Source organism: Phocoena phocoena, chromosome 1 (assembly GCF_963924675.1).
Source record: "Phocoena phocoena chromosome 1, mPhoPho1.1, whole genome shotgun sequence".
Taxonomy (NCBI): Eukaryota; Metazoa; Chordata; class Mammalia; order Artiodactyla; family Phocoenidae; genus Phocoena; species Phocoena phocoena.
This window is the reverse complement of record NC_089219.1, coordinates 5,872,837-5,896,794: the sequence shown is the minus strand read 5'-3', so window position 1 is coordinate 5,896,794 and position 23,958 is coordinate 5,872,837. Positions and strand designations below refer to the sequence as shown.

Below are 23,958 nucleotides of genomic sequence, written 5' to 3'. Positions count from 1 at the left end.
TTGAGTCTTTGACCTGCAGCCCTTGTCAGCTGCAGAACCTCACTGCTCTGAAGATCAAGGAGTAGGAAAGTTCTCCACCAACCCTGCGATCTCAAGGTTTGTCCGTTTGGGGCAGATAGATGGGGGGAGCCGAGGAGGGATGAGGATGAAGCTTTGTTCCCTTTGTACATTTCTAGACCTTTTCCCTCCTAATTTCTAATAACTTTTATTCCATAGCCCATTAAATAAGGATCAAGAACCTGGCCTATAGAGATTGTTGGACTCTTTAGTTTTATGACTGGATGAGCTTTAAATCTCAAAATGAGCAGATACATGTCTATTAAGAAAATGTGATAATGAGTTGAACAAGGAGGTGTTTCAACATTTTAGCAACTAGGTGTTGAAATTCCACATGCTGTTTGGACAAAGGGAGAATAGTAATAATTAGATGTCTTCTCACTGAGCTGAACTGTTGGATGCCCCTGACAGATTCTCTCTTTAAGGACTATATTTCAGGGGCAACAAGCCACAGGCATTGTTGAAATCTAGATGCTAATGCTGAATCTCTATGAAAGTCCCCAAAAGTTCTTGCTATTGTTATTTCTGCATTTCAGCAAAACATGTTGGAAAGTACACTCTTAGACTTTGGCAAATCTACAGAAAGCTATGTGTTGAGTCACGCTTCTCTTATCCTAGAAGTTTCTATGCATTTGCTACCTTTTCCATGGTATTCCATCATTCATTTTTCCTGCAAACCCTGAGTTATGATCGTGTAGAATTGTACAGATGATAGCTGAACTGTAGGTAGTTCTGAAAGGAGAAACCACCTCATCCTAGGAAACTTTCACCTTTTGCAGAGTGGTACATGTGAAACCAGCTACTTTGATTAAAATTCTTTTGGAATCTGCTTGGCTAATACGTCTATGCAAGATATCCTCATGGCAAATTTCTATTACAACATAGTGGCTACTGTGCTGTTGGTCATGAATTTCGAGAGGACGAGATCATTGCAGGATTTCTGCAGTAACTGTTCAGCGGGTAAGGACCAAATTAACATGTGTGCTTGATCTGTTCCGCTGAAAACATGGTTCAGTTAGTCTGGTAGTCAGGGCTTATAAGCTCTGTTTTAATGATTTTTTTAAAAAATTGAACTATAGCTGATTTACAATATTGTGTTAGTTTCAGGCATACAGCAAAGATATTTATATATATATTACAAGATATTGAATATAGTCCCCTGTGCTGTACAGTAGGTCCTTGTTGTTTATCTATTTTATATACAGTGGTGTGTATCTGTTAATCCCAAACTCCTAATTTATCCCTCCCCCGCAATAATGATCTTTGATTCATTCATTTACAAGAACCTGCATTACATTTCTTTTTTTTTTTTTTTTTTTGGCGGTATGCGGGCCTCTCACTGTTGTGGCCTCTCCCGTTGCGGAGCGCGGGCTCCGGACGCGCAGGCTCAGCGGCCATGGCTCACGGGCCCAGCCGCTCCGCGGCACGTGGGATCTTCCCGGACCGGGGCACGAACCCGTGTCCCCTGCGTCGGCAGGTGGACTCTCAACCACTACGCCACCAGGGAAGCCCTGCATTACATTTCTTGAATGCTACATCTTAGCTGTGTGAATGCAGGCTTGTCACTTAAACTCTTGTGCTCCAGCTTCATCATCTGGGGATGATATGAGAACCTATCTCATAGGATTGATTGCTGGGAGGATCCTATGATGGGCTTAGATCAGTGCACGGCACAGGGAAAGACCTCAACAAATGTTAGTTTTGTGTGTGCAGACAGTGCTCAGACTGGGGGGTGCAGCAGGGAATAAGCAAGTGGCAGGAGGCTTAACAGAGTGGGAAAAGGCAGACACCTTTCAATTGTAGTGTGCCAATAAAGGACATTGATCTCCTGAATCCAGTCACTGGTGTCCTGGATCAATCACGAGAAATCATTCTGTTTTATTCAATAGGTAAAGGAAACTATTTTCTTTCCATTGATTTTTTTGTTGCGATATCTATACTTTGTTATTTTTAATTCTGTGATTATGCTTAGGGCAATCTTGCAAATGGATAATTTAAAACAGTCAATCAACAAATAAAGTCTATCACTGTGGTACCTAGAAAACGAATCTTTGTTTCATATTCTGGTTTTCTTGTGAACCTCATATAGCTTTGGGTGATGATGGTCCATTGTCAAACACGTACAGCTCTTATCTACCCTTTTTAGGTACTTTCTGTGGGAAAAACAAGCATGAGCTTTGCACTCCTTGTCCTTCAAATAGTTTCTCCAGCACAAGTGGACAAAAAGCCTGTGACGTATGCAGGAAGTGTGAAGGTAGGATTTAAAAGTATATTCTTCATCCAGGTATGTGTTGGGAAGACAAGCTTTTATTCCCGATGTACTGATCTCTTTTGAAAATCTGAAGTGTCAAATAGGCTGCTTCCTCTGTTAATAGGCAGGTCCAGTAAAATAATTTACTGTAATAGCAACTATTGGTGGATTGAGCTTTTTAAATATTAGAGGAAATATTCATTAGACGAGAGAGAATTTTTTAATTAGCAAAATGTAAAAAAGTTTTCTATAGACATTTAAAAGTAAACTTTATACTCTGAGACCATTAGGACCATTCTAAGTAGAACAAGCATGGTTTTTATTGCAGAACATAAATTTGCTTCCTGGATTTGGAGATCAAGGGTATTATAACACTGGGGGACTTTGTAGGTGTTTTCAGGACCAAGAAAGCATGTTCCTCCACCAGCAATGCAGAGTGCGAGTGTGTGTCGGGATTCTACTGCCTGGGAGAAGGATGTAACATGTGTGAAGAGGACTGTAAACAAGGTCAAGAATTAACAAAAGAGGGTAGGTTTTCTCTTCCATCTAGTGCCAATTTGTTGTCTAGTCATATGTTGTTAACTTAGTTCTTGGTCCTTTGATTACAAAATAAAACGTAGATTTGCAGAACCTTTAAGTAATAGTAATGAACTGCTAAGTATCTGATATTTACAAAATTATTTCTCAATCAATGGAAATAATTTGAAATCACAACATTTGTTTTTCACCAGAACCATGCCTTTTCATGCATCCTATGCATGCGTATACAATGGTCTATGTACAATTAGAATAAAACCTTTAGTCGTATTAAGGTTTCATTTCAAGAAAAACTGTTGAACAATCTATGTAGATTGTATTAAGTTAATGACTTTATTATGGGATTATGTTCATCACAAACTATTCAAGAAGAATTGTTCATCACTAATGAAATTCGGGAAGAATTGTTAGACAATCGGTACAGATATTATTAAGTTAATGACTTTATTATTATGTGATCATGTTCATCACAGAGAAAGTTAAAAATGATTAAAATGCTTCCTTTTTTATTATTCCTTTAATTTTTACAAAAGGTTGTAAAGACTGTTCCTTTGGGACATTTAATGATCGGGAACATGGTGACTGTAAACCTTGGACAGAGTATGTATCATTTCTTTCTGCTTACAAAATAAAGTATCTGGCTTAACTTTTCTAAAGACAGGGAATGTGATCACTGATGCTTTTTGAAACCTATCAAGTGTAGACATAGAATAACATGCAAATAGGTGGTATGGGAACAGTATGGGGTAATTGTGACTAGATTGCCAAAGTGGGCATTTTCTCCAGAAGTACTGCCCAGAACAATGAGGTCAGATTTGCCAGTGGAACTTAGCTACTGTCTGCCCCAGGTGTTCTTCTGTGTCCTTCCAATCTCTTTGCTGCCTCTGACTTTCCCCCATTGATCAACCCACCTTCAAGTGTTCAGTGCCAGCATTGATAATGATACAGAAGAGGGTAAAGTATGTTTCCTTCCCTCAAAAGCTTTAACATAGTCTTGGGCAGACAAGACTATCACAGGTAATAAAATAGCCAACAGTGTATTTTGTACACCTTTGTTCTTTTTGCATTTGATCTTCTTACTAGAAAATCATTTTTATCATTATTTTACATTTATATTCTTATTGTGTGTTACAAAAGTATTGGTCCATAACAGATTAGGAAGTTGTTTTTGTTTTTTGTTTGTTTGTTTATCTTTTGACACAAATAGTTCAGAGCAGGGAAGTGAGTCTGCATGGACAGTGGGATCGAACTGGGTTTTGGAGAATAGGTGGGTTTGTTTTAGGTAAAAAGAGGCAGGGGAAAGACACAGGACAGTGATGATGGTAATGTTGACAATGATGATGGATGGCTACCATTTATAGGGAGTAAGTCAGGCATGTGGTGTCGTTTACTCTTCACGACAGCCCTGGGACATGTATATCTTATTTTTCAGATGAGAAAACTGAGGCTTAGAGAGATTTCCCAACTTGCCCAAGGTCATTCTACAAAGGGACCGACCCAGGGCTCAAATCCTGGTCAGTCTGATGCCAACACATCAGACTGACCAGGAGTCTCCTAACTAACCTAGGAGTTAGGAGCTCCTAACCCTAGGCTAACTTCTCTGTCCTTCCTGTGTGCCAGAGATGGTCAAATATGCTTAAGAAGGTGGGGGTGAGAGACTAACCAGGCAACAGCCTGAAGTAAGCTGTCGTGGGACAGGACTCCCCAGCCTGGGAAGAAAGAAGAATCCAATTAGGTAGATAGAGTGGGATGAATTGTGGAGAGCCATGAAAGCCAAGTGAACACTGGTAGACGTCCAGATGGTCAAGTAGAAGTTTTTCAGAATATCTTTGCTTTGCCTATGAACCCAGATCCACACATCTTTTTCACCAGAACTGCTTTACTGGGTAGAAAATGTCAGTCTTTTTTAATTAGAATGATCCGTACCTGAATTAATGATTTGAACTCTTTTCATTGGACCATCTAAGCTGTTCTTTGGATGGGAAGTCTGTCCTTGTGAATGGGACGAAGGAAAGCGATGTGGTATGCGGACCAGCAACAGCTGACTTCTCTCCAGGTGCATCCTCCACCGTCACGCCTGCCCCTGGGGGAGAGCCAGGTAGCTGGTTTGTTGCTGTTAAATCAAATGAAAGTATGTGGCCATTCGGATTGGAGTCTAAGTCACTCCTGATGCCTTGCATCTCTGCCTCTAGCAGGCACCTCGACACGCCTTCCTTCTCTTACCCTGGCTTCAAGGGACCCATCCATTTCTTCGGGTGTTTCTTATTCACTCTGAATTCCACATTAGTAAGCAGAGCGAGGTGAGACTGCACCCAAACAGACACTACACCTTTGATAACGCCAAGTAATGGCGGTTATAGGGTTCCATGTTTCCTATAGGCTAGAAAGGCCAAACCACTTAATTTCTGTGGGCTTCTAGGAAAATGACTAAGGTTGTAAAAAAGAGTTTTCTTAACAAGCAGGCAAGTTTACTAAGATAGCTGGTGGGAGATGCCCAAGGCACGACTTCCCATGCTTAAGGGTTTACAAACGCAAATATAAATATCAGCATATTTGCAAACTTTTATTTTTGTCTGAATTTCTCCTTTTGTTCTGTTTTAAAGGTCACACCACCCGGATCATTATCTTCTTTCTTGCACTGACATCGACTGCAGTGCTGTTCTTGGCGTCCTTCGTGGTGCTCCGTTTCTCTGTGGTTAAACAGGGCAGAAAGAAGCTTCTGTATATATTCAAACAACGTAAGAGGAACATAAAAGTGTTAGATATGAGCCTTTTTTAAAAAAAAAAACTATTTATTTATTTATTTTTGGCTGCATTGGGTCTTCGTTGCTGCGCGTGGGCTTTCTCCAGCTGCGGTGAGCGGGGGCTACTCTTCATTGCGGTGCACAGGCTTCTCATTGCGGTGGCTTCTCTTGCTGCGGAGCACAGGCTCTAGGCTTGAGGGCTTCAGTAGTTGTGGCACATGGGCTCAGTAGCTGTGGCTCGCGGGGTTAGTTGCTCCTCGGCATGTGGGATCTTCCCGGACCAGGGCTCGAACCCGTGTCCTCTGCATTGGCAGGCGCATTCTTAACCACTGTGCCACCAGGGAAATTCGTTATGAGCTTTTTGAGGCTAGGCTTTTTACAGTAGAAAGAGAAAGATGATTTGTTTTAAGTTACAGAAGCTAGGTTAGTATAGCACAGTGGTTATCAAGTGGGACAATTTGGCCCCCGAGGGGACATTTGGCAATGCCTGGAGACAGTTTTGGTGGTCACAGTCTAGGCGGTGGGGTAGGGAGTGCTTTGCTCCTGGCATCTAGTGAGTGGAGTTCAGCGATGCTGCTAAATATCCTACAATACACAGGACAGCCCCACAACGAAGAGTGAGCCGTCCCCAGATGTCAATGATGCTGACGTGGAGAAAGCCTGGTGATGGCAGAACATAATCCAAAGGTTCCAGAAAAATGACCACTTTAAGTATGCTGCAGCCTTGGGCAACTGTGTATGTGTGTGGGGGGGGGGCCACTCAGCTGTGCATACAGGACACTGACACAGAGGAATCAAAGATAACGTTGCCCCATCTAGCACTTCTCCTCTGGCTGATGAATGGCCTTAACCTGAACTAGACCTACAGCTAGAAGAAGGCCTAGAGAACAAGGAGGGAGCTTAAAGTGGGTTTAATGAGATGAATTATTAGGACACTGATCTGGATTAAATGAGAAATTTCAATAATGGATTCCATTCATTAAGCCAGATAGTATTTCTATAAGGAACTGGGCAAGAGCCTGGCACAGGGTCAATACTCACTAAACGAACGCTATTAACATTTATTCCAAAAGGCTTAGAGATAGGGGCGATCTGCATTTTTCTTTTTTTTTTTGCGGTACGCGGGCCTCTCACTGTTGTGGCCTCTCCCGTTGCGGAGCACAGGCTCCGGACGCGCAGGCTCAGCGGCCATGGCTCACGGGCCCAGCCGCTCCGCAGCAGGTAGGATCTTCCCGGACCGGGGCACGAACCCGTGTCCCCTGCATCGGCAGGCGGACTCTCAACCACTGCAGCACCAGGGAAGCGCTGCATTTTTGTCTTTGTGGAGAACAGAACCATAGATATCAGGCAAGACTTACTAAGAGGGATTCATGTATAGGAGGAGCGCTCTGAGAGCTCTGTGATGTAGCCCAAGCCACCATAATAAGACTGGAGAGTGTCAGTTTGTGGGTTGTTAAAAATATAGAAGGGGAAGTATTAGTAAAGTCTTATCTAAAGGTGCAGTACACTAATTTGTATAAAGTTTCTTTCTGAAAACAATATAAAAATTTTGAACATTTTGAAATATACAGGAAAATGCATAGGCATAAAGTTTAACAAACTGTAAGATGAACACCTGTGTAACTCTACCCAGGTCAAGAAACAGAACAGGGCTTCTCTGGTGGTGCAGTGGTTGAGACTCCGCCTGCCGATGCAGGGGACACGGGTTCGTGCCCCGGTCCGGGAGGATCCCGCATGCCGCGGAGCGGCTGGGCCCGGGAGCCATGGCCGCTGGGCCTGCGCGTCCGGGGCCTGTGCTCTGCAACGGGAGAGGCCACGGCAGTGAGAGGTCCGCGTACTGAAAAAAAAAAAAAAAAAAAAAGAAACAGAACATACTCTGCTCCCCGGAAGCGCTTCTTGTGTTCCTTCCAGATGAAAACCTTCCTTCCACTAGTGCTAACCACAGCTAGATTCTTACGGTGTTCACTTCCTTGCTCTTATTTATAGGTTTGCTACCTAAGAACAGGGTTTAATTTGGTTGCTTGTGAACTTCAGACAAGTGGAATCATGCTGTATCTGTTCTACATTTTCCTTCCCCTTTTCACTCAACTTTGTATCTTTATGATTCATCCACGTGTGGCATTTATCTTTAGTTGATTTCCAGTGTTGAATACTCTTCTCTTGAATGACTGTATCATCGTTTGTTTATCCATCTTAATATTCCTGGACACTTGGGTTGTTTCCAATTTGGGGCTCTTACAGACAGTGTTATTTGAATATTTTTGTCTACGTATCTCAGTACACATAAGCACATGTTTCTGTTTTGTTTTTAACTTGGGAATAAAATTGCTGGGACATGAGGAATGTGTATCTTGGTCCTTAGTACTAGATTTACCAAACTGTTTTCCAGAATAATAGACTCATTTACACTTTCACAGCAGCATATGAGAGCTCTTTTTGCTCCAATCCTTGCTACTACCTAGTGTCATCAGACTTCTTAATTTTTATCTGTCTGGTGGGTGTATAGTAGTAGCTCGTGGTTTTAATTTGCATTTCCCTGATTACTAGTGAGATTGGACATCTTTTCATGTTATATTGGTCATTTGGATTTCCTCTCTTGCAAAGTGCCTGATCTTTTGAGCCTTTTCCCACTGGGTTGTTTGTCCTTTTCTTATTAACCTATAGGAATGTTTTAGTCTACTGTTCGTGTGCTGCAAATATATTTTCCGACCCTGTGGTTTGTTCTTTGACTCTCTTTTTGAGGTCTAAACCTCTGATTTAAGCTTTAAGTTCTCACTGAAACCTCTGTTTTAGACAACTATCTCTCCCAGCTTTACCCCAATCTACAATAAAGGTCTTTATAAAATGATTTTCAAAAGTACTTATGAGTAATTAGTGAGTTTCAATGGAACAGTAATCCATTTTAAAAAATCTTAGGTTATTTTTAAAAACTTTCTATTTTGAAATAGGGATTCACAGGAAGTTGTAAAAACAGTACAGAAAAGTCTTATGTGCCACTCATGGGGTTACATCGTACGTAACTACAGTACAATATCAAAACCAGGCAACTGACATTGGCATATGGCGTGTGTTTAGTTTACTGTATGTCATTTTATCACATGTGTAGTTTGGTGTAAACCACTAGCACAATCAAAATACAGAACTATTCCATCGCCACAAAGGTCTCCTCCTGCTAGTGCTTTATACTCCAAACACTCCCTTTCCTCCACCATCCCTAACCCCTCATAACTACAGATATGTTTTCCATCTCTGTAATTTTGTCATTTCAAGAATGTTATATAAATAGTATCATACGATATATAAATGGATCATAAATAAGAGACCTTTTAAGACTGGCTTTTTCCCCTCAGCAAATGCCATTGAGATCCGTCTGAGTTGTGTTTCAATAGTTGACTCTTTTTTATTGTTGACTAGTGTTGTAAGGTGAGGTTGTACCACAGTGTGTTTTACCATTCACCTATCGAGAGACATTTTGGTTGTTTCCAGTTTATGACTGTTACATTAGAGCTGCTATGAATAATCAAGTACAGATCTGTGTGGACATAAGTTTCCATATCTTTAAGATAAATGCCCAGGAGTGCAATTACTGGGTCATATGCTAAGTGTGTATTTAGTTTTTTAAGAAACTGCTAAACACTTTTCCAGAGGAGTTGTACCATTTAACATTCCACCAGCAACGTAGGAGGGTTTCTCCTCATCTTCACCAGCAGTCTGTATTGCAGCAATTTTTAATTTCAGCTGTTCTAATAGGTATGTACTGATATCTCACTGTGGTCTTAATTTGCCTTTCCCTAAGGGTTGAACATCTTTTCATGTACCATCTGTATATCTTCTTCAGTGAAATGTTCCTTCATGTCTTTTACCTATTTTCTAACTGGACTCTTTGTTTTACTTTTGACATTTGAGAGTTTTTTATATCTCCTCGATATGAGTCCTTTATCAGATGTGAGGTTTGTAAGTATTTTCTCCCAGTCTGTAGCTTGCCTTTTCATCCTCTTCACATGATCTTCTGCAGATAAAAAGTTTTTAATTTTGATGAAGTCCAATTGGCCAATTTTTTTCATTTATGGGATTATGCCTAAGAACTCTTTACCAAGTCCTAGGTCCCAAAGATTTAGACTTTCTCTTATGTTATCTTCCAAATGTTTTATATTTAAATCTATGCTTCATTTTTAGTTAAGTTTTGTATAAGGTGTGAGAGTTTCAAGTCAATATTTTAAAATTATTTTTAATTTTTTTTGCTGATGGGTGTCCAACAGCTTCAGCATCATTTATTGAGAAGATTATCCTTCTTCCATTGAATTGCTTTTGCACTTTTGTCAAAAATCAGTTGGCTGTACTTGTGTGGGGACTCTTTCTGGTTTCTCTCTTCTGTTCCACTGATATGTGTGCTTTACCTTCTGCCAATACCACACAGTCTTGGTTACGGTAGCTGTAAAACAGTCTTGAAATTGGGTATAGGGTAGAGTGAGTCCTCCCACGTTATTCTCCTTTTTCAAAATTGTTTTGGCTATTCTAGGTTGTTTGCATTTCTATATAAATTTTAGATAATCTTATCCCTATCTGCAAAAAGTCAGCTGGGATTCTGATAGCAATTGTGTTAAATCTGTATATCAATTCAGGGAGAATTGACATCTTTACTATGTTAACTATTCCAATCCATGAACACAGTATGTCTCTCCATTTATGTGTATTTTCTTTGATTTCTTTCATCAGCATTTTGTGGTTTTCAGCATACAAGTCCCGCACATGTTTTGTTAAATTTAGGCCTTAGTATTTAATTTTAACAATTGCAGATGATATGGTATCTTAAATTTTGGTTTTGACACGTTCATTGCTAGCATATAGAAATACAGTTGGTTTTTGTAGTTTGATTTTGTGTCCTGTGATTTTGCTGAACTTGCTTACTAGTTCTAGGGTATTTTGTAGATTCCTTGGGATTTTTTACATAGACTATAGTGTCATCTGCAAAAAAAAAATAGCTTTATTTCTTTTCATTTCCCATCTATATGCCTTTTATTTCTTTCCTTGCCTTATTATTCTGGCTAGAATGTCCAGTACTATGTTGAATAAGAGTGGCGAGAGGGAATATCTTCGACTTGCTTCTAATCTTGGGGAAAAGCATTCAGTCTTTCACCAGTAGGTATGATGTGAGCTACAGATTTTTAGTAGATATTCTTTATCAAGTTGAGAAAGTGTTCTGAAGATTTTTTTTTTTAATCATGAATGAGGGTTGAATTTTGTCAGGTGCTTTTTTCTGTATCAGTTGATTTGATTATGTGATTTTTGTTCTTTAGCCTGTTGAGATGATGAATGATATAGATTGATTTTTGAATTTCAAACTAGCCTTGAATCCCTGGACTAAACTCCACTTAGTCATGGTATATAATTATTTTTACATATGTCTGAATTCTCTTCACTAATATTTTGTTAAGAATTTTTGCAGCTATATTCATGAGGAATATTGATCTGTGGTTTTCTTTTCTAGTACTGTCTTTGTCTGGATTTGGTATCAGGGTAATATTGACTTCCTCAGATAAGTTGAGACATGTTCCCTCTTCTGTTTTCTGGAAGAGATTGTGTAGAATTGGTGTTAATTCTTCTTTAAATAGTTTATAGAATTCTCTAGTGAAACTATCTGAACCTGGAGCTTTCTTTTTGGAGCTCCTTAATTACAAATTCAATTGCCTTAATAATTATACGGCACTCAAGTTATTTGATTCATACTGAGTGAATTGTGATAGTTTATGTTTTTTGAGGACTTGGTCCATTTCATCTAAGTTGTCAAATTTATGTGTTTAAGTTATTTATACTATTTCCTTACTATTTTTTTGTTGTATGCAGGTCTGTAGTGATATCACCTACTGATATTGGTAATGTGTGTCTTCTCTTTTTTTTCTGAATCAGTCTTGATAGAGATTTGTCAATTTTCTTGAACTTTTCAAAGAACCAGGTCTTTGTTTCATTGATTTGCTCTATAATTTTTCTGTTTTCAATTTCACTAGTTTCTGCTTTTACCTTTATTATTTCATTTCTTTTGCTTGCTTTGGATTTATTTTGTTCTTTTTCTATTCAGGTGGAAGCTTATGTTATTGGTTTGAGACATTTTCTCTTTATTTTTTAAATTTTTTATTTTTTTGCGGTACGTGGGCCTCTCACTGCTGTGGCCTCTCCCGTCGCGGAGCACAGGCTCTGGACGCACAGGCTCAGTGGCCATGGCTCACAGGCCCAGCCGCTCTGCGGCACGTGGGATCTTCCCAGACCGGGGCACGAACCCGTGTTCCCTGCATCGGCAGGTGGACTCTCAACCACTGCGCCACCAGGGAAGCCCTCTTTTTTTTTTTTTAATGATATAATGACCATTTCCAAGGTTAGTGCTTTATTTTTATTTATTTTTTTCGTGGGGGGGATTATATTTTTTTAATTTAATTAATTAATTAATTTTTTGCGGTACGCAGGCCTCTCACTGTTGTGACCTCTCCCGTTGTGGAGCACAGGCTCCGGATGCGCAGGCTCAGCGGCCATGGCTCAAGGGCCCAGCCACTCTGTGGCATGTGGGATCTTCCCGGACCGGGGCACAAACCCGTGTTCCCTGCATCGGCAGGTGGCCTCTCAACCACTGTGCCACCCGGGAAGCCCTATTTATTATTTTATACAGCAGGTTCTTATTAGTCATCAATTTTATACACATCAGTGTATACATGTCAATCCCAATCTCCCAGTTCATCACACCACCTCCCCCCACACCAGCCGCTTTCCCCCCTTGGTGTCCATACATTTGTTCTCTACATCTGTGTCTCAATTTCTGCCCTGAAAACTGGTTCATCTGTACCATTTTTCTAGGTTCCACATATATGCATTACTATACGATATTTGTTTGTCTCTTTCTGACTTACTTCACTCTGTATGACAGTCTCTAGATCCATCCACGTCTCTACAAATGACCCAATTTCATTCCTTTTTATGGCTAATATTCCATTGTATATATGTACCACATCTTTATCCATTCATCTGTCGATGAGCATTTAGGGTGCTTCCATAACCTGGCTATTGTAAATAGTGCTGCAATGAACATTGGGGTGTATGTGTCTTTTTGAATTATGGTTTTCTCAGGGTATATGCCCAGTAGTGGGATTGCTGGATCATATGGTAATTCTATTCTTAGTTTTTTAAGGAAACTCCATACTGTTCTCCGTAGTGGCTGTATCAATTTACATTCCCACCAACAGTGCAAGAGGGTACCCTTTTCTCCACACCCTCTCCAGCATTTGTTGTTTGTAGATTTTTTGATGATGCCCATTCTAACTGATGTGAGGGGATACCTCATTGTAGTTTTGATTTGCATTTCTCTAATAATTAGTGATGTTGAGCAGCTTTTCATGTGCTTCTTGGCCATCTGTATGTCTTCTTTGGAGAAATGTCTATTTAAATCTTCTGCCCATTTTTGGATTGGGTTGTTTGTTTTTTTAATATTGAGCTGGATGAGATGTTTATATATTTTGGAGATTAATCCTTTGTCCATTGATTCATTTTGCAAATATTTTCTCCCATTTTGAGGGTTGTCTTTTCATCCTGTTTATGGTTTCCTTTGCTGTGCAAAAGCTTTTAAGTTTCATGAGGTCCCATTTGTTTATTTTTGTTTTTATTTCCATTACTCTAGGAGGTGGGTCAAAAAAGATCTTGCTGTGATTTATATCAAAGAGTGTTCTTCCTATGTTTTCCTCTAAGAGTTTTATAGTGTCCGGTCTTACATTTAGGTCTCTAATCCATTTTGAGTTTATTTTTGTGTATGGTGTTAGAGAGTGTTCTAATTTCATTCTTTTACATGTAGCTGTCCAGTTTTCCCAGCACCACTAATTGAAGAGACTGTCTTTTCTCCTTTGTATATCCTTGCCTCCTTTGTCCTAGATTAGTTGACTATAGGTGTGTGGGTGTATCTCTGGGCTTTCTATCCTGTTCCATTGATCTATGTTTCTGTTTTTGTGCCAGTATCATATTGTCTTGATTACTGTAACTTTGTAGTATAGTCTGAAGTCAGGGAGTCTGATTCCTCCAGCTCCGTTTTTTTCCCTCAAGACCGCTTTGGCTATTAGGGGTCTTTTGTGTCTCCACACAAATTTTAAGATTTTTTGTACTAGTTCCGTAAAAAATGCCATTGATAATTTGATGGGGATTGCATTGAATCTGCAGATTGCTTTGGGTAGTATAGTCATTTTCACAATATTGATTCTTCCAATCCAAGAACATGGTATATCTCTCCATCTGTTGGTATTATCTTTAATTTCTTTCATCAATGTCTTATAGTTTTCTGCATACAGGTCTTTTGTCTCGTTAGGTTGGTTTATTCCTAGGTATTTTATTCTTTTTGTTGCAATGGTAAATAGGAGTGTTTCCTTAATTTCTCTTTCAGATTTTTCATCATTAGTATATAGGAATGCATGAGATTTCTGTGCATTAATTTTGTATCCTGAAACTTTACCAAATTCATTGATTAGCTCTAGTAGTTTTCTGGTGGCATTTTTTTTTTTTTTGCGGTACGCAGGCCTCTCACTAATGTGGCCTCTCCCGTTGAGGAGCACAGGCTCCGGACCCGCAGGCTCAGCGGCCATGTCTAACGGGCTTAGCCGCTCCGCGGCATGTGGGATCTTCCCGGACCGGGGCACGAACCCATGTCTCCTGCATCAGCAGGCGGACTCTCAACCACTGCACCACCACTGAAGCCCTGGTGGCATCCTTAGGTTTCTCTATGTATAGTATCATGTCATCTGCAAAGTGACAGTGTTGTTTCTTCTTTTCTGATTTGGGTTCCTTTTATTTCTTTTTCTTCTCTGATTGCCATGGCTGGGACTTCCAAAACTATGTTGAATAATAGTGGTGAGAGTGGACATCCTTGTCTTGTTCCTGATCTTAGAGGAAATGCTTTCAGTTTTTCACCATTGAGAATGATGTCTGCTGTGTGTTTCTCATATATGGCCTTTAATATGTTGAGGTAGGTTCCCTCTATACCCACTTTATGGAGAGCTTTTATCATAAATGGGTGTTGAATTTTGTCAAAAGCTTTTTCTGCCTCTATTGTGATGATCGTATGGTTTTTATTCTTCCATTTGTTAAATGGTTTATCACATTGATTGATTTGCATATATTGAAGAAGGCTTGCATGCCTGGGATAAATCCCACTTGATCATGGTGTATGATCCTTTTAATGTGCTGTTGGATTCTGTTTGCTAGTATTTTGTTGAGGATTTTTGCATCTATATTAATCAGTGATATTGGTCTGTAGTTTTCTTTTTTTTTGACATCTTTGTCTGGTTTTGGTATCAGGGTGATGGTGACCTCGTAGAATGAGTTTGGGAGTGTTCCTTCCTCTGCAATTTTTTGGAAGAGTTTGAGAAGGATGGGTGTTAGCTCTTCTCTAAATGTTTGATAGAATTCACCTGTGAAGCCATCTGGTCCTGGATGTTTGTTTGTTGGAAGATTTTTAATCACAGTTTCAATTTCATTCCTTGTGATTGGTCTGTTCATATTTTCTATTTCTCCCTGGTTCAGTCTTGGAAGGTTATACCTTTCTAAGAATTTGTCCATTTCTTCCAGGTTGTCCATTTTATTGGTATAGAGTTGCTTGTAGTAGTCTCTTAGGATGCTTTGTATTTCTGTGGTGTCTCTTGTAACTTCTCCTTTTTCATTTCTAATTTTATTGATTTGAGTCCTCTCCCTCTTTTTCTTGATGAGTCTGGCTAATGGTTTATCAATTTTGCTTATCATCTCAAAGAACCAGCTTTTAGTTTTATTGATCTTTGCTATTGTTTTCTTTGTTTCTATTTCATTTATTTCTGCTCTGATCTTTATGATTTCTTTCCTTCTGCTAACTTTGGGTTTTGTTTGTTCTTCTTTCTCTAGTTCCTTTAGGTGTAAGGTTAGATTGTTTATTTGAGAGTTTTCTTGTTTCTTGAGGTAGGCTTGTATAGCTATAAACTTCCCTCTTAGAACTGCTTTTGCTGCATCCCATAGGTTTTGGATCATCGTGTTTCATTGTCATTTGTCTCTAGGTAATTTTTGATTTCCTCTTTGATTTCTTCAGTGATCTCTTGGATATTTAGTAACGTATTGTTTAGCCTCCATGTTTTGTGTTTTTTACGGTTTTTCCCTGTAATTGATTTCTAATCTCATAGCGCTGTGGTCAGAAAAGATGCTTGATATGATTTCAATTTTCTTAAATTTACTGAGGCTTGATTTGTGCCCCAAGATGTGATCTATCCTGGAGAATGTTCCATGCACACTTGAGAAGAAAGTGTAATCTGCTGTTTTTGAATGGAAAGCCCTATAAATATTAATTAAATCTATCTGGTCTATTGTGTCATTTAATGCTTCTCTTTCCTTATTTATTTTCATTTTGGATGATCTGTCCATTGGTGTAAGTGAGGTGTTAAATTCCCCCACTATTATTGTGTTACTCTCAATTTCCTCTTTTATAGCTGTTAGCAGTTGCCTTATGTATTGAGGTGTTCCTATGTTGGGTGCATATATATTTATAATTGATATATCTTCTTCTGAGATTGATCCCTTGATCGTTATGTAGTGTCCTTCCTTGTCTCTTGTAAGATTCTTTAAAGTATATTCTATCTGATATGAGTATTGCTACTTCAGCTTTCTTTGGATTTCCATCTGCATGGAATACCTTTTTCCATCCCCTCACTTTCAGTCTGTATGCGTTCCTAGTTCTGAAGTGGGTCTCTTGTAGACAGCATATAGATGGATCTTGCTATTCAACAAGGCTGTGTCTTTTGGTTGGAGCATTTAATCCATTCACATTTAAGGTAATTATCGATATGTATGTTCCTATGACCATTTTCTTAATTGTTTTGGGTTTGTTTTTGTAGGTCCTATTCTCTTGTGTTTCCCACTTAGAGGAGTTTCTTTAGCATTTATTGTAGAGCTGGTTTGGTGGTGCTCAATTCTCTTAGCTTTTGGTTATCTGTAAAGCTTTTGATTTCTCCATCAAATCTGAATGAGATGCTTGCTGCGTAGAGTAATCTTGATTGTAGGTTCTTCCCTTTCATCACTTTAAGTATATCATGCCACTCCCTTCTGGCTTGTAGAGTTTCTGCTGAGAAATCAGCTGTTAACCTTATGGGAGCTCCCTTGTATGTTATTTGTCGTTTTTCCCTTGCTGCTTTCAATTGTTTTTCTTTATCTTTAATTTTTGCCAGTTTGAGTACTATGTGTCTCAGCGTGTTTCTCCTTGGCTTTATCCTGTATGGGACTCTCTGCACTTCCTGGACTTGGGTGACTATTTCCTTTCCCATGTTAGGGAAGTTTTTGACTATAATCTCTTGAAATATTTTCTCTGGTCCTTTCTCTCTCTCTTCTCCTTCTGGAACCCCTATAATGCGAATGTTTTTGCGTTTAATGTTGCCCCAGAAGTCTCTTAGGCTGCCTTCATTTCTTTTCATTCTATTTTCTTTATTCTGTCCTATGGCAGTGAATTCCATCATTCTGTCTTCCAGATCACTTATCCGTTCTTCTGCCTCAGTTATTCTGCTATTGATTCCTTCTAGTGTAGCTTTCATTTCACTTATTGTATTGTTCATCTCTGTTTGTTTGTTCTTTATTTCTTCTAGGTCTTTGTTAAACATTTCTTGCATCTTCTCCATCTTTGCCTCCATTCTTTTTCCGAGGTCTTGGATCATCTTCACTATCATTATTCTGAGTTCTTTTTCTGGAAGGTTGCCTATCTCCATTTCGTTTAGTTGTTTTTCTGGAGTTTTATCTTGTTCCTTCATCTGGTACATAGCCCTCTGCCTTTTCATCTTGTCTATCTTTCTGTGAATGTGGTTTTCGTTCCACAGGCTGCATGACTGTAGTTCTTCTTGCTTCTGCTGTCTGCCCTCTGGTGGATGAGGCTATCTAAGAGGCTTGTGCAAGCTTCCTGATGGGAGGGACTGGTGGTGGGTAGAGCTGACTGTTGCTCTGATGGGCAGAGCTCAGTAAAACTTTAATCAGCTTGACTGCTGATGAGTGGGGCTGGGTTCCCTCCCTGTTGGTTGTTTGGCCTGAGGCAACCCAACACTGGAGCCTACCTGGGCTCTTTGGTGGGGCTAGTGACAGACTCTTGGAGGGCTCACACCAAGGAGTACTTCCCAGAACTTCTGCTATTAGTGTCCTTGTCCCCCTGGTGAGCCACAGCCACCCCCCACGTCTGCAGGAGACCCTCCAACACTAGCAGGTAGGTCTGGTTCAGTCTCCTATGGGATCACTGCTCCTTCCCTGGGTCCCGATGCGCACACAACTTTGTGTGTGCCCTCCAGGATTGGAGTCTCTGTTTTCCCCAGTCCTGTCAAAGTACTGCAATCAAATCCCACTGGCCTTCAAAGTCTGATTCTCTAGGAATTCCTCCTCCTGTTGCCAGACCCCCAGGTTGGGAAGCCTGACGTGGGACTCAGAACCTTCACTCCAGTGCTTGGACTTCTGTGGTATAAATGTCCTCCAGTCTGTGAGTCACCCACCCAGCAGTTATGGGATTTGATTTTACTGTGATTGCACCGCTCCTACCATCTCATTGTGGCTTCTCCTTTGTCTTTGCATGTGAGGCATCTTTTTTGATGAGTTCCAGTGTCTTCCTGTCGATGATTGTCCGGCAGCTACTTGTGATTCTGGTGTTCTTGCAAGAGGGAGTGAGCGCACATCCTTCTACTCTGCCATCTTGGTTCCGAACCTTGAGACTTTTTGTCTTTTTAATATAAGAACTTCACATTATAAATTTCTTTCTCAGTACTGAATTAGCTGCATCCACACGTTTTGATATGTTGTTTTTTTCATTTTCATTCAGTTTGGTGTATTTTTTGTTTTTCTCTTGATTATTTAAAAGTGTGTTTTTCAGTTTCCAAGTTTTTGGTGATTTTCTTGTTTTCTTTCTGCTGTTGATGTGTATTTTAATTCCACTATAATAAGAGGACACTCTCTGTATGATTTCTTTTAAATTTGCTGAAGTTTGGTTCATGGTCCAGGTTACTGTCTATCTTGGTCTCTGTTCTATAGACACTTGAAAAGATGGGTGGAGTGTTCTTAAATATTGATTAAATCCTGTTGATTGATGATGTTGTTGAGTTCTTCTATATCCTTGCTGATTTTCTGTCAAGTTTTTCTATCAACTCTTGGGAGAAGGCCATTTAATTCTTCAAATATAATTCTGGATTTGTATATTTCTCATTTCAGTTTTGTCAGTTTTGTTTCACCTATTTTGTAGCTCTGTTGCTTGTTGCATACATATTTAGTACTGCTATGCCTTCTTGGTGAATTAACTCTTATAATTATGTAAGGTCCCTCTCTATGTCTGGTTTTCTTTGCTCTGAAGTCTACTTTATCTGACAGTAATACAGCCACTCCTGCTTTTTAAAAAATTAATAATATACATGGTATATCTTTTTCCATCCTTTTACTTTCAACCTTCCCACATTTTTATATTTGAAGTGAATTTCTTATAGACTACATACAATGGTCACACTACTAATTTCTATCTTTTGATTGATACATTTAAACAATGTACATTTATTGTAATTATTTATATGATAGGGCTCAAGCTGTTATTTTATTTTTTGTTTTCTGTTTGCTTTCTCTGGCTTTCATTTCTCTGTTTTCTTTTTCTGTATTCCTGTGGATTACTTGAACATTTTTTAGAATTCCATTTTGATTTATCTTTTTTTTTTTTTTTTTTTGCGGTACGCGGGCCCCTCACTGCTGCTGCCTCTCCCGTTGTGGAGCACAGGCTCTGGACGTGCAGGCCCAGTGACCATGGCCCATGGGCCCAGCTGCTCCATGGCACATGGGATCCTCTTGGACCGGGACATGAACCCGCGTCCCCTGCATCAGCAGGCGGACTCTCAACCACTGCGCCACCAGGGAAGCCCTCTTTATATTTTTTGAGTGTATCTGTGTATGGCTCTTGTGTGGTTGCTCTAAGTATCATACATATTTATATAGACTACATCAACATTTTAACAGTTTGAAAAAAGTATAGAAATCTTACCTCCTTTTACAGCATTTTAACCTCTTCCAATTTATAATATACTTGCCTAAAATATTTCTGCTACGTGCTTTGAGAACCATCTTAGTGTTATAATTTTTGCTTCAACCATCAAACATAATTTAGAAAACTCAAGAGAAAGAAAGTTCATTTTATTTGCCCATATATTTGCTCATTCTGTTGTTCTTTCTTCCTTCCTGATGTTCCAAGATACCTTTTTTTTAATCATCTCTCTTCTGTTCAGAGAATTTTCTTGAGCCATTCTTTTAGGGTAGGCTTTTTTTGTCTGAAAATTTCTTGATTTCCCCTTCACTCCTGAAAGATATTTTCACTGGATATAGAATTTGGGCTTGAGAGCTCTTTTCTTTCAGCCTTTGAAAAATGTTGTGCTACTTCTTCTGGCCTGCCTGGTTTCTGGTAAGAAATTCACTGTCATTCAATTTGTTTTTCCCCTATAAGTGATGTGTTGCTTCTTGCTGGCTGCTTTCAAGATTTCTTTCTTTCTTTTTTTTTTTCGTTTTTTGGTTTTCCAAACTTAAACTACAATGTATCTTGGTGTGGATTTCTTTGGATTATCCTGTTTAGCATTCACTTAGCTTCCTGAATCTGTAGATTTATGACTTTTTCCAGATTTGGGAAATTTTTGGCCATTATTCCTTCAAATACTTTTTCAGCCCTACTCTCTTTCTCTTCTTCTTCAAGGACTCCAATGACATGATATTAAGTTTTTTTGGCTAGAGCCCCACATGTCTCTGAGGCTTTGTTCATTTTTCTCCCCAGTCTTTTCTCTCTGTTGTTCACATTGGGTAATGATTCTTTCCTTTGTCTTCTCCATTCTTGTGCTGAGCCCATTCATTGATATTTTACATTTTGGTTATTGTAATTTTTCAGTTCTAAAATTGTCACCTGGTTCTTTTTTAAAATTTTCTTTTCTTTTTTTAATTTGTTTCAAATGTGTTCCCAATTGCTTGTTGAGGCTTCTTTTTTTTTACCATGCCACGCAGCTTGTGGGATCTTAGTTCCCCCAACCAGGGGTTGAACTTGGGCCCTCAGCAGTGAAACTGCTGAGTCCTAGCCACTGGACCATCAGGGAATTCCACGAGGCATCTTTATGATGGCTGCTTTAACGTCCTTGCCAGATAACTCTAACATCTATATCACCTAGATGCTAGGTTGCCTTTTCTTATTCAAGTTGAGATCTTCCTGGTTCTTAGAATGACAAGTGATTTTTTAAAAAATTGAAACCTAGACATTGGCTATGATGTTATCAGACATAATTGAAAGCTGGTGTTTACTCAGGGTTCCTCTAACACCACTCTGGCAGAGGAAGGAGGATGCTGCCAGGTGGAGGTGGAAGTCCAGGTCCTATACTAGACCTCCTGGGGGTGGTAGATCCTTGTTATTGCTCCCCACTAAACCCCCACTGATACTACCCTGTCTGGGATGAGGAAAGATACTTTGTTCCTGCTCGCCACATGGTTTCCACTGACACTGAATGGGTGGGGAGTGGGGTGGCCTTGTTACTGTTGAGTGGTGGTGACGTCCTAGCTCTCCACTCGGACTCCTGTGATGCTGCCCCAATGAGGATGGGGCAGTGAGCCTTGATAGAGCTTGGCAAGGGTGTAAGTCTATGCTCTCTACTGTGTCTTTAGTGGTGTGCTTGGGTGTGTGTCCATGGTTTATTTTGCTAGAGTAGAGCTGTGATTATCTAAAAGCTTTTAGTCTTGTTACTCTGCTCTTTTCCTGGTTTCATAGCTAGAGAGATCAGACTTTTCTTGGGGCATTTTTTTTTATTAGCCTACTTCTCCAGTTCCCAGTCTGGGACATGTGAAACAGAGAGAATACTCAGGGAACTCAAGGCCATATTTCTCCTTGGGTTCCAAGCTCCTTAACTGGTCTGCTTTCTTGCCACCTTTCAGATTCCTCTTATGTTTGTTATACCTAAAACGTCCAGGCTTTTCAGCAATACTTGGCAGGAAGAATAGGGAAAAGTATGACTACTGTATCTTTCCAGAAGCAGATTTCCATTTAAAAATTCATCTTTGATGCTATTTCAAAGGAAAAGAACGTCTCATTGGTATTCCTGGATGTCTTGCCAGGTTTTCATAAGTTCTTGGAGATAGTGTGCTTGTTGGGTTTTGGTTATTTTTTATTTTTTATAGTAAAAAGCAAGGAAAATTGGGGTAGGACCTTTTGCTTTGACAGGCTATAAAAATAATTTATATTTACTGGTGGGCTTGGGTGTGGGGATATAGTTATATATGTGTGTATGTGTATATATATATGTATATATATATATAATTTAATATATATTTTAGGATTGAAAGTTGCTCGGCAATAACACAAATACTATACACTACCATGTAAATGAAAATCTGGAAGCTAGTGCACAAATCAGTTCTTTACTTACTAATTGATGGAAGCAGTGGGAGTAACTTTAAAATCTCGATGCCATAAGCATTTCATTCAAAAGAAGCCATCTAATGTGTAATCTAAGTAACCCTCAAGACTAAAACATGTGCTGCTGAACTGAAACTACAGTTACGTTTGGCACATGACTAACTTTATGCTATAATGATTCATGCTCAAGACTGTTTTTAGCCTTTGTAGACAATAAAGAAACTAGTATTTTTCAGGACCAATAAAAAAGTATTTGGTAAAATGAAAAAAAATCTTAAATAATCCTGAAAAAATGTTTATACTTGCTATTACCTCACTTGCTGATGAGTTGGTTCAAACTAAAGTTGAAAATGTTTGCTGCTGAGAGATGTTCTGCAAATGGGATTTATGGAAAATGAATGTTAAATGATTCAAACAGACAACAAAAGATAACTCTCTCTTAAATTACTTTTTAGCATTTATGAGACCAGTACAAACAGCCCAAGAGGAAGATGCCTGCAGTTGCCGGTTTCCAGAAGAAGAGGAAGGAGTGTGTGAACTGTGAAGAGGAAATCCACAGATGTGTTGGAACTCTCTTGAGAAGAATCACAGGAGAAATATGAGGGATCCCACTACCGTACCTTTCAAATTTAAAAACTCCATACTGGATAATACCAATGGTTACCCTAACAAGTTTTTTTTTTTCTAAATGCTAACGACTTGGCCTTTCAAGATGTACCACTTTTAACAGAACAGAAAAATGGGACAGAAATGGTGGTAAAAGTGATATTTTCTAGATACTGCTTAAGAGGTTTGGGCTAGTTTTCTTGAAATCCAAAGAGAATTATATTTTAAATTTAATCATGTAGGCTAATCGTGCAGCTAAAATTATAATCAAAATCAATTATATATATTTTTTGGTGCTAATATGACATACAGCAATAGCCATAAGATGCAGGCACTATCCCCCATCAAATTTTCCATGGGTTCAATCATTCAACACAAGACATCCTCCATTGTCAGGGGAGAATGAGGACAGTCATCGTCATTGCCCAAGTTTGGGGTCAAGAGCAAAAAACTAAAAAATAACAGACCTTGGGACTTCCCTGGTGGTCCAGTGGTTAAGACACCTCACTCCCAGTGCAGGGGGCACAGGTTCGATCCCAGGTCAAGGAACTAAGAGCCTACATGCTGCACAATGTGGCCAAAACCAACCAAACAAACAAATGAACAAAAGAAGAAAAAGCAGACCTTGAGGAACAGTTTTGGAAAGAGTCAAATGTCCCTGCATATCTTTGGTCCTCTCCATCTTCCCATCTTCTGCCTTTGTCCTACTCCCCTCTGAGCCACAGCTTACTTTTTATTTTATTCTTAAAAACTTTAGCAGTAATATTTTATATACATAAACTAGTAAATGAAACAGGAGTGAAGACCCATGAACACATAGCCCAACCCGAGCGCTAGAGCAGGAGTTGCCAAACTCCCATGGGCCAAATCTGAGATGCCATGTGCCTTCATATAGTTTATGAGCTAAGGATGGTTTTACATGTTTAAATAATCAAAAACAAATCAGAATAATAATAATACCTCATGACGCATAAAATTATCTGAAATTCAAATTTCAGAGTCCATAAGTAGTTTTCCTGGAGCACACAAGGCACCCTCAGGTGGCCTTTGCATTGCAACAGCAGAGTTGAGTAGCTGTGACAGAGATTGTATGGCCCACAAAACCTAGAATATTTAATAACTGACCCTTTATAGGGTCAAAGTCAGGATCAGAGCATCCATCTGTGTGCTGCTTCCCTCCCTCATCTCCTGTCTACCTCCCCATGCCAACTCCAGGCAACTTCTCACAGGAATGTTGTCTCTCATTTCCTTGCTTAAAAGAAAACCATGTATCATATAATTATGTACCGCACAACTATTTTACTTAGTTTTGTTTGTTTTTGAGCTTTATGAACATGGTATTA

The 23,958-nt window shown here is 39.3% G+C and overlaps 1 protein-coding gene across 1 annotated transcript; it reads left to right on the top strand.

Moving 5' to 3' along the window:
• Positions 1 to 917: 917 nt before the first annotated feature.
• Positions 918 to 22,553, top strand: TNFRSF9 (TNF receptor superfamily member 9). The gene is made up of 7 exons (XM_065895726.1): positions 918 to 1,017; positions 2,204 to 2,311; positions 2,699 to 2,836; positions 3,379 to 3,445; positions 4,813 to 4,943; positions 5,449 to 5,583; positions 22,465 to 22,553. The coding sequence occupies exons 1-7, from the start codon at positions 918 to 920 to the stop codon at positions 22,551 to 22,553; spliced, it is 768 nt and encodes a 255-aa protein (XP_065751798.1).
• Positions 22,554 to 23,958: the final 1,405 nt, after the last annotated feature.

What these genes read in the sequence shown, in the direction of transcription:
- TNFRSF9 (XM_065895726.1), top strand. Translation starts at nt 918, where the DNA reads ATGGCAAATTTCTATTACAACATAGTGGCTACTGTGCTGTTGGTCATG. An exon ending in CGTATGCAGGAAGTGTGAAG is followed by an intron (nt 2,312 to 2,698) that starts GTAGGATTTAAA and finishes GGGACTTTGTAG; the next exon opens with GTGTTTTCAGGACCAAGAAA. An exon ending in TGCCCCTGGGGGAGAGCCAG is followed by an intron (nt 4,944 to 5,448) that starts GTAGCTGGTTTG and finishes TCTGTTTTAAAG; the next exon opens with GTCACACCACCCGGATCATT.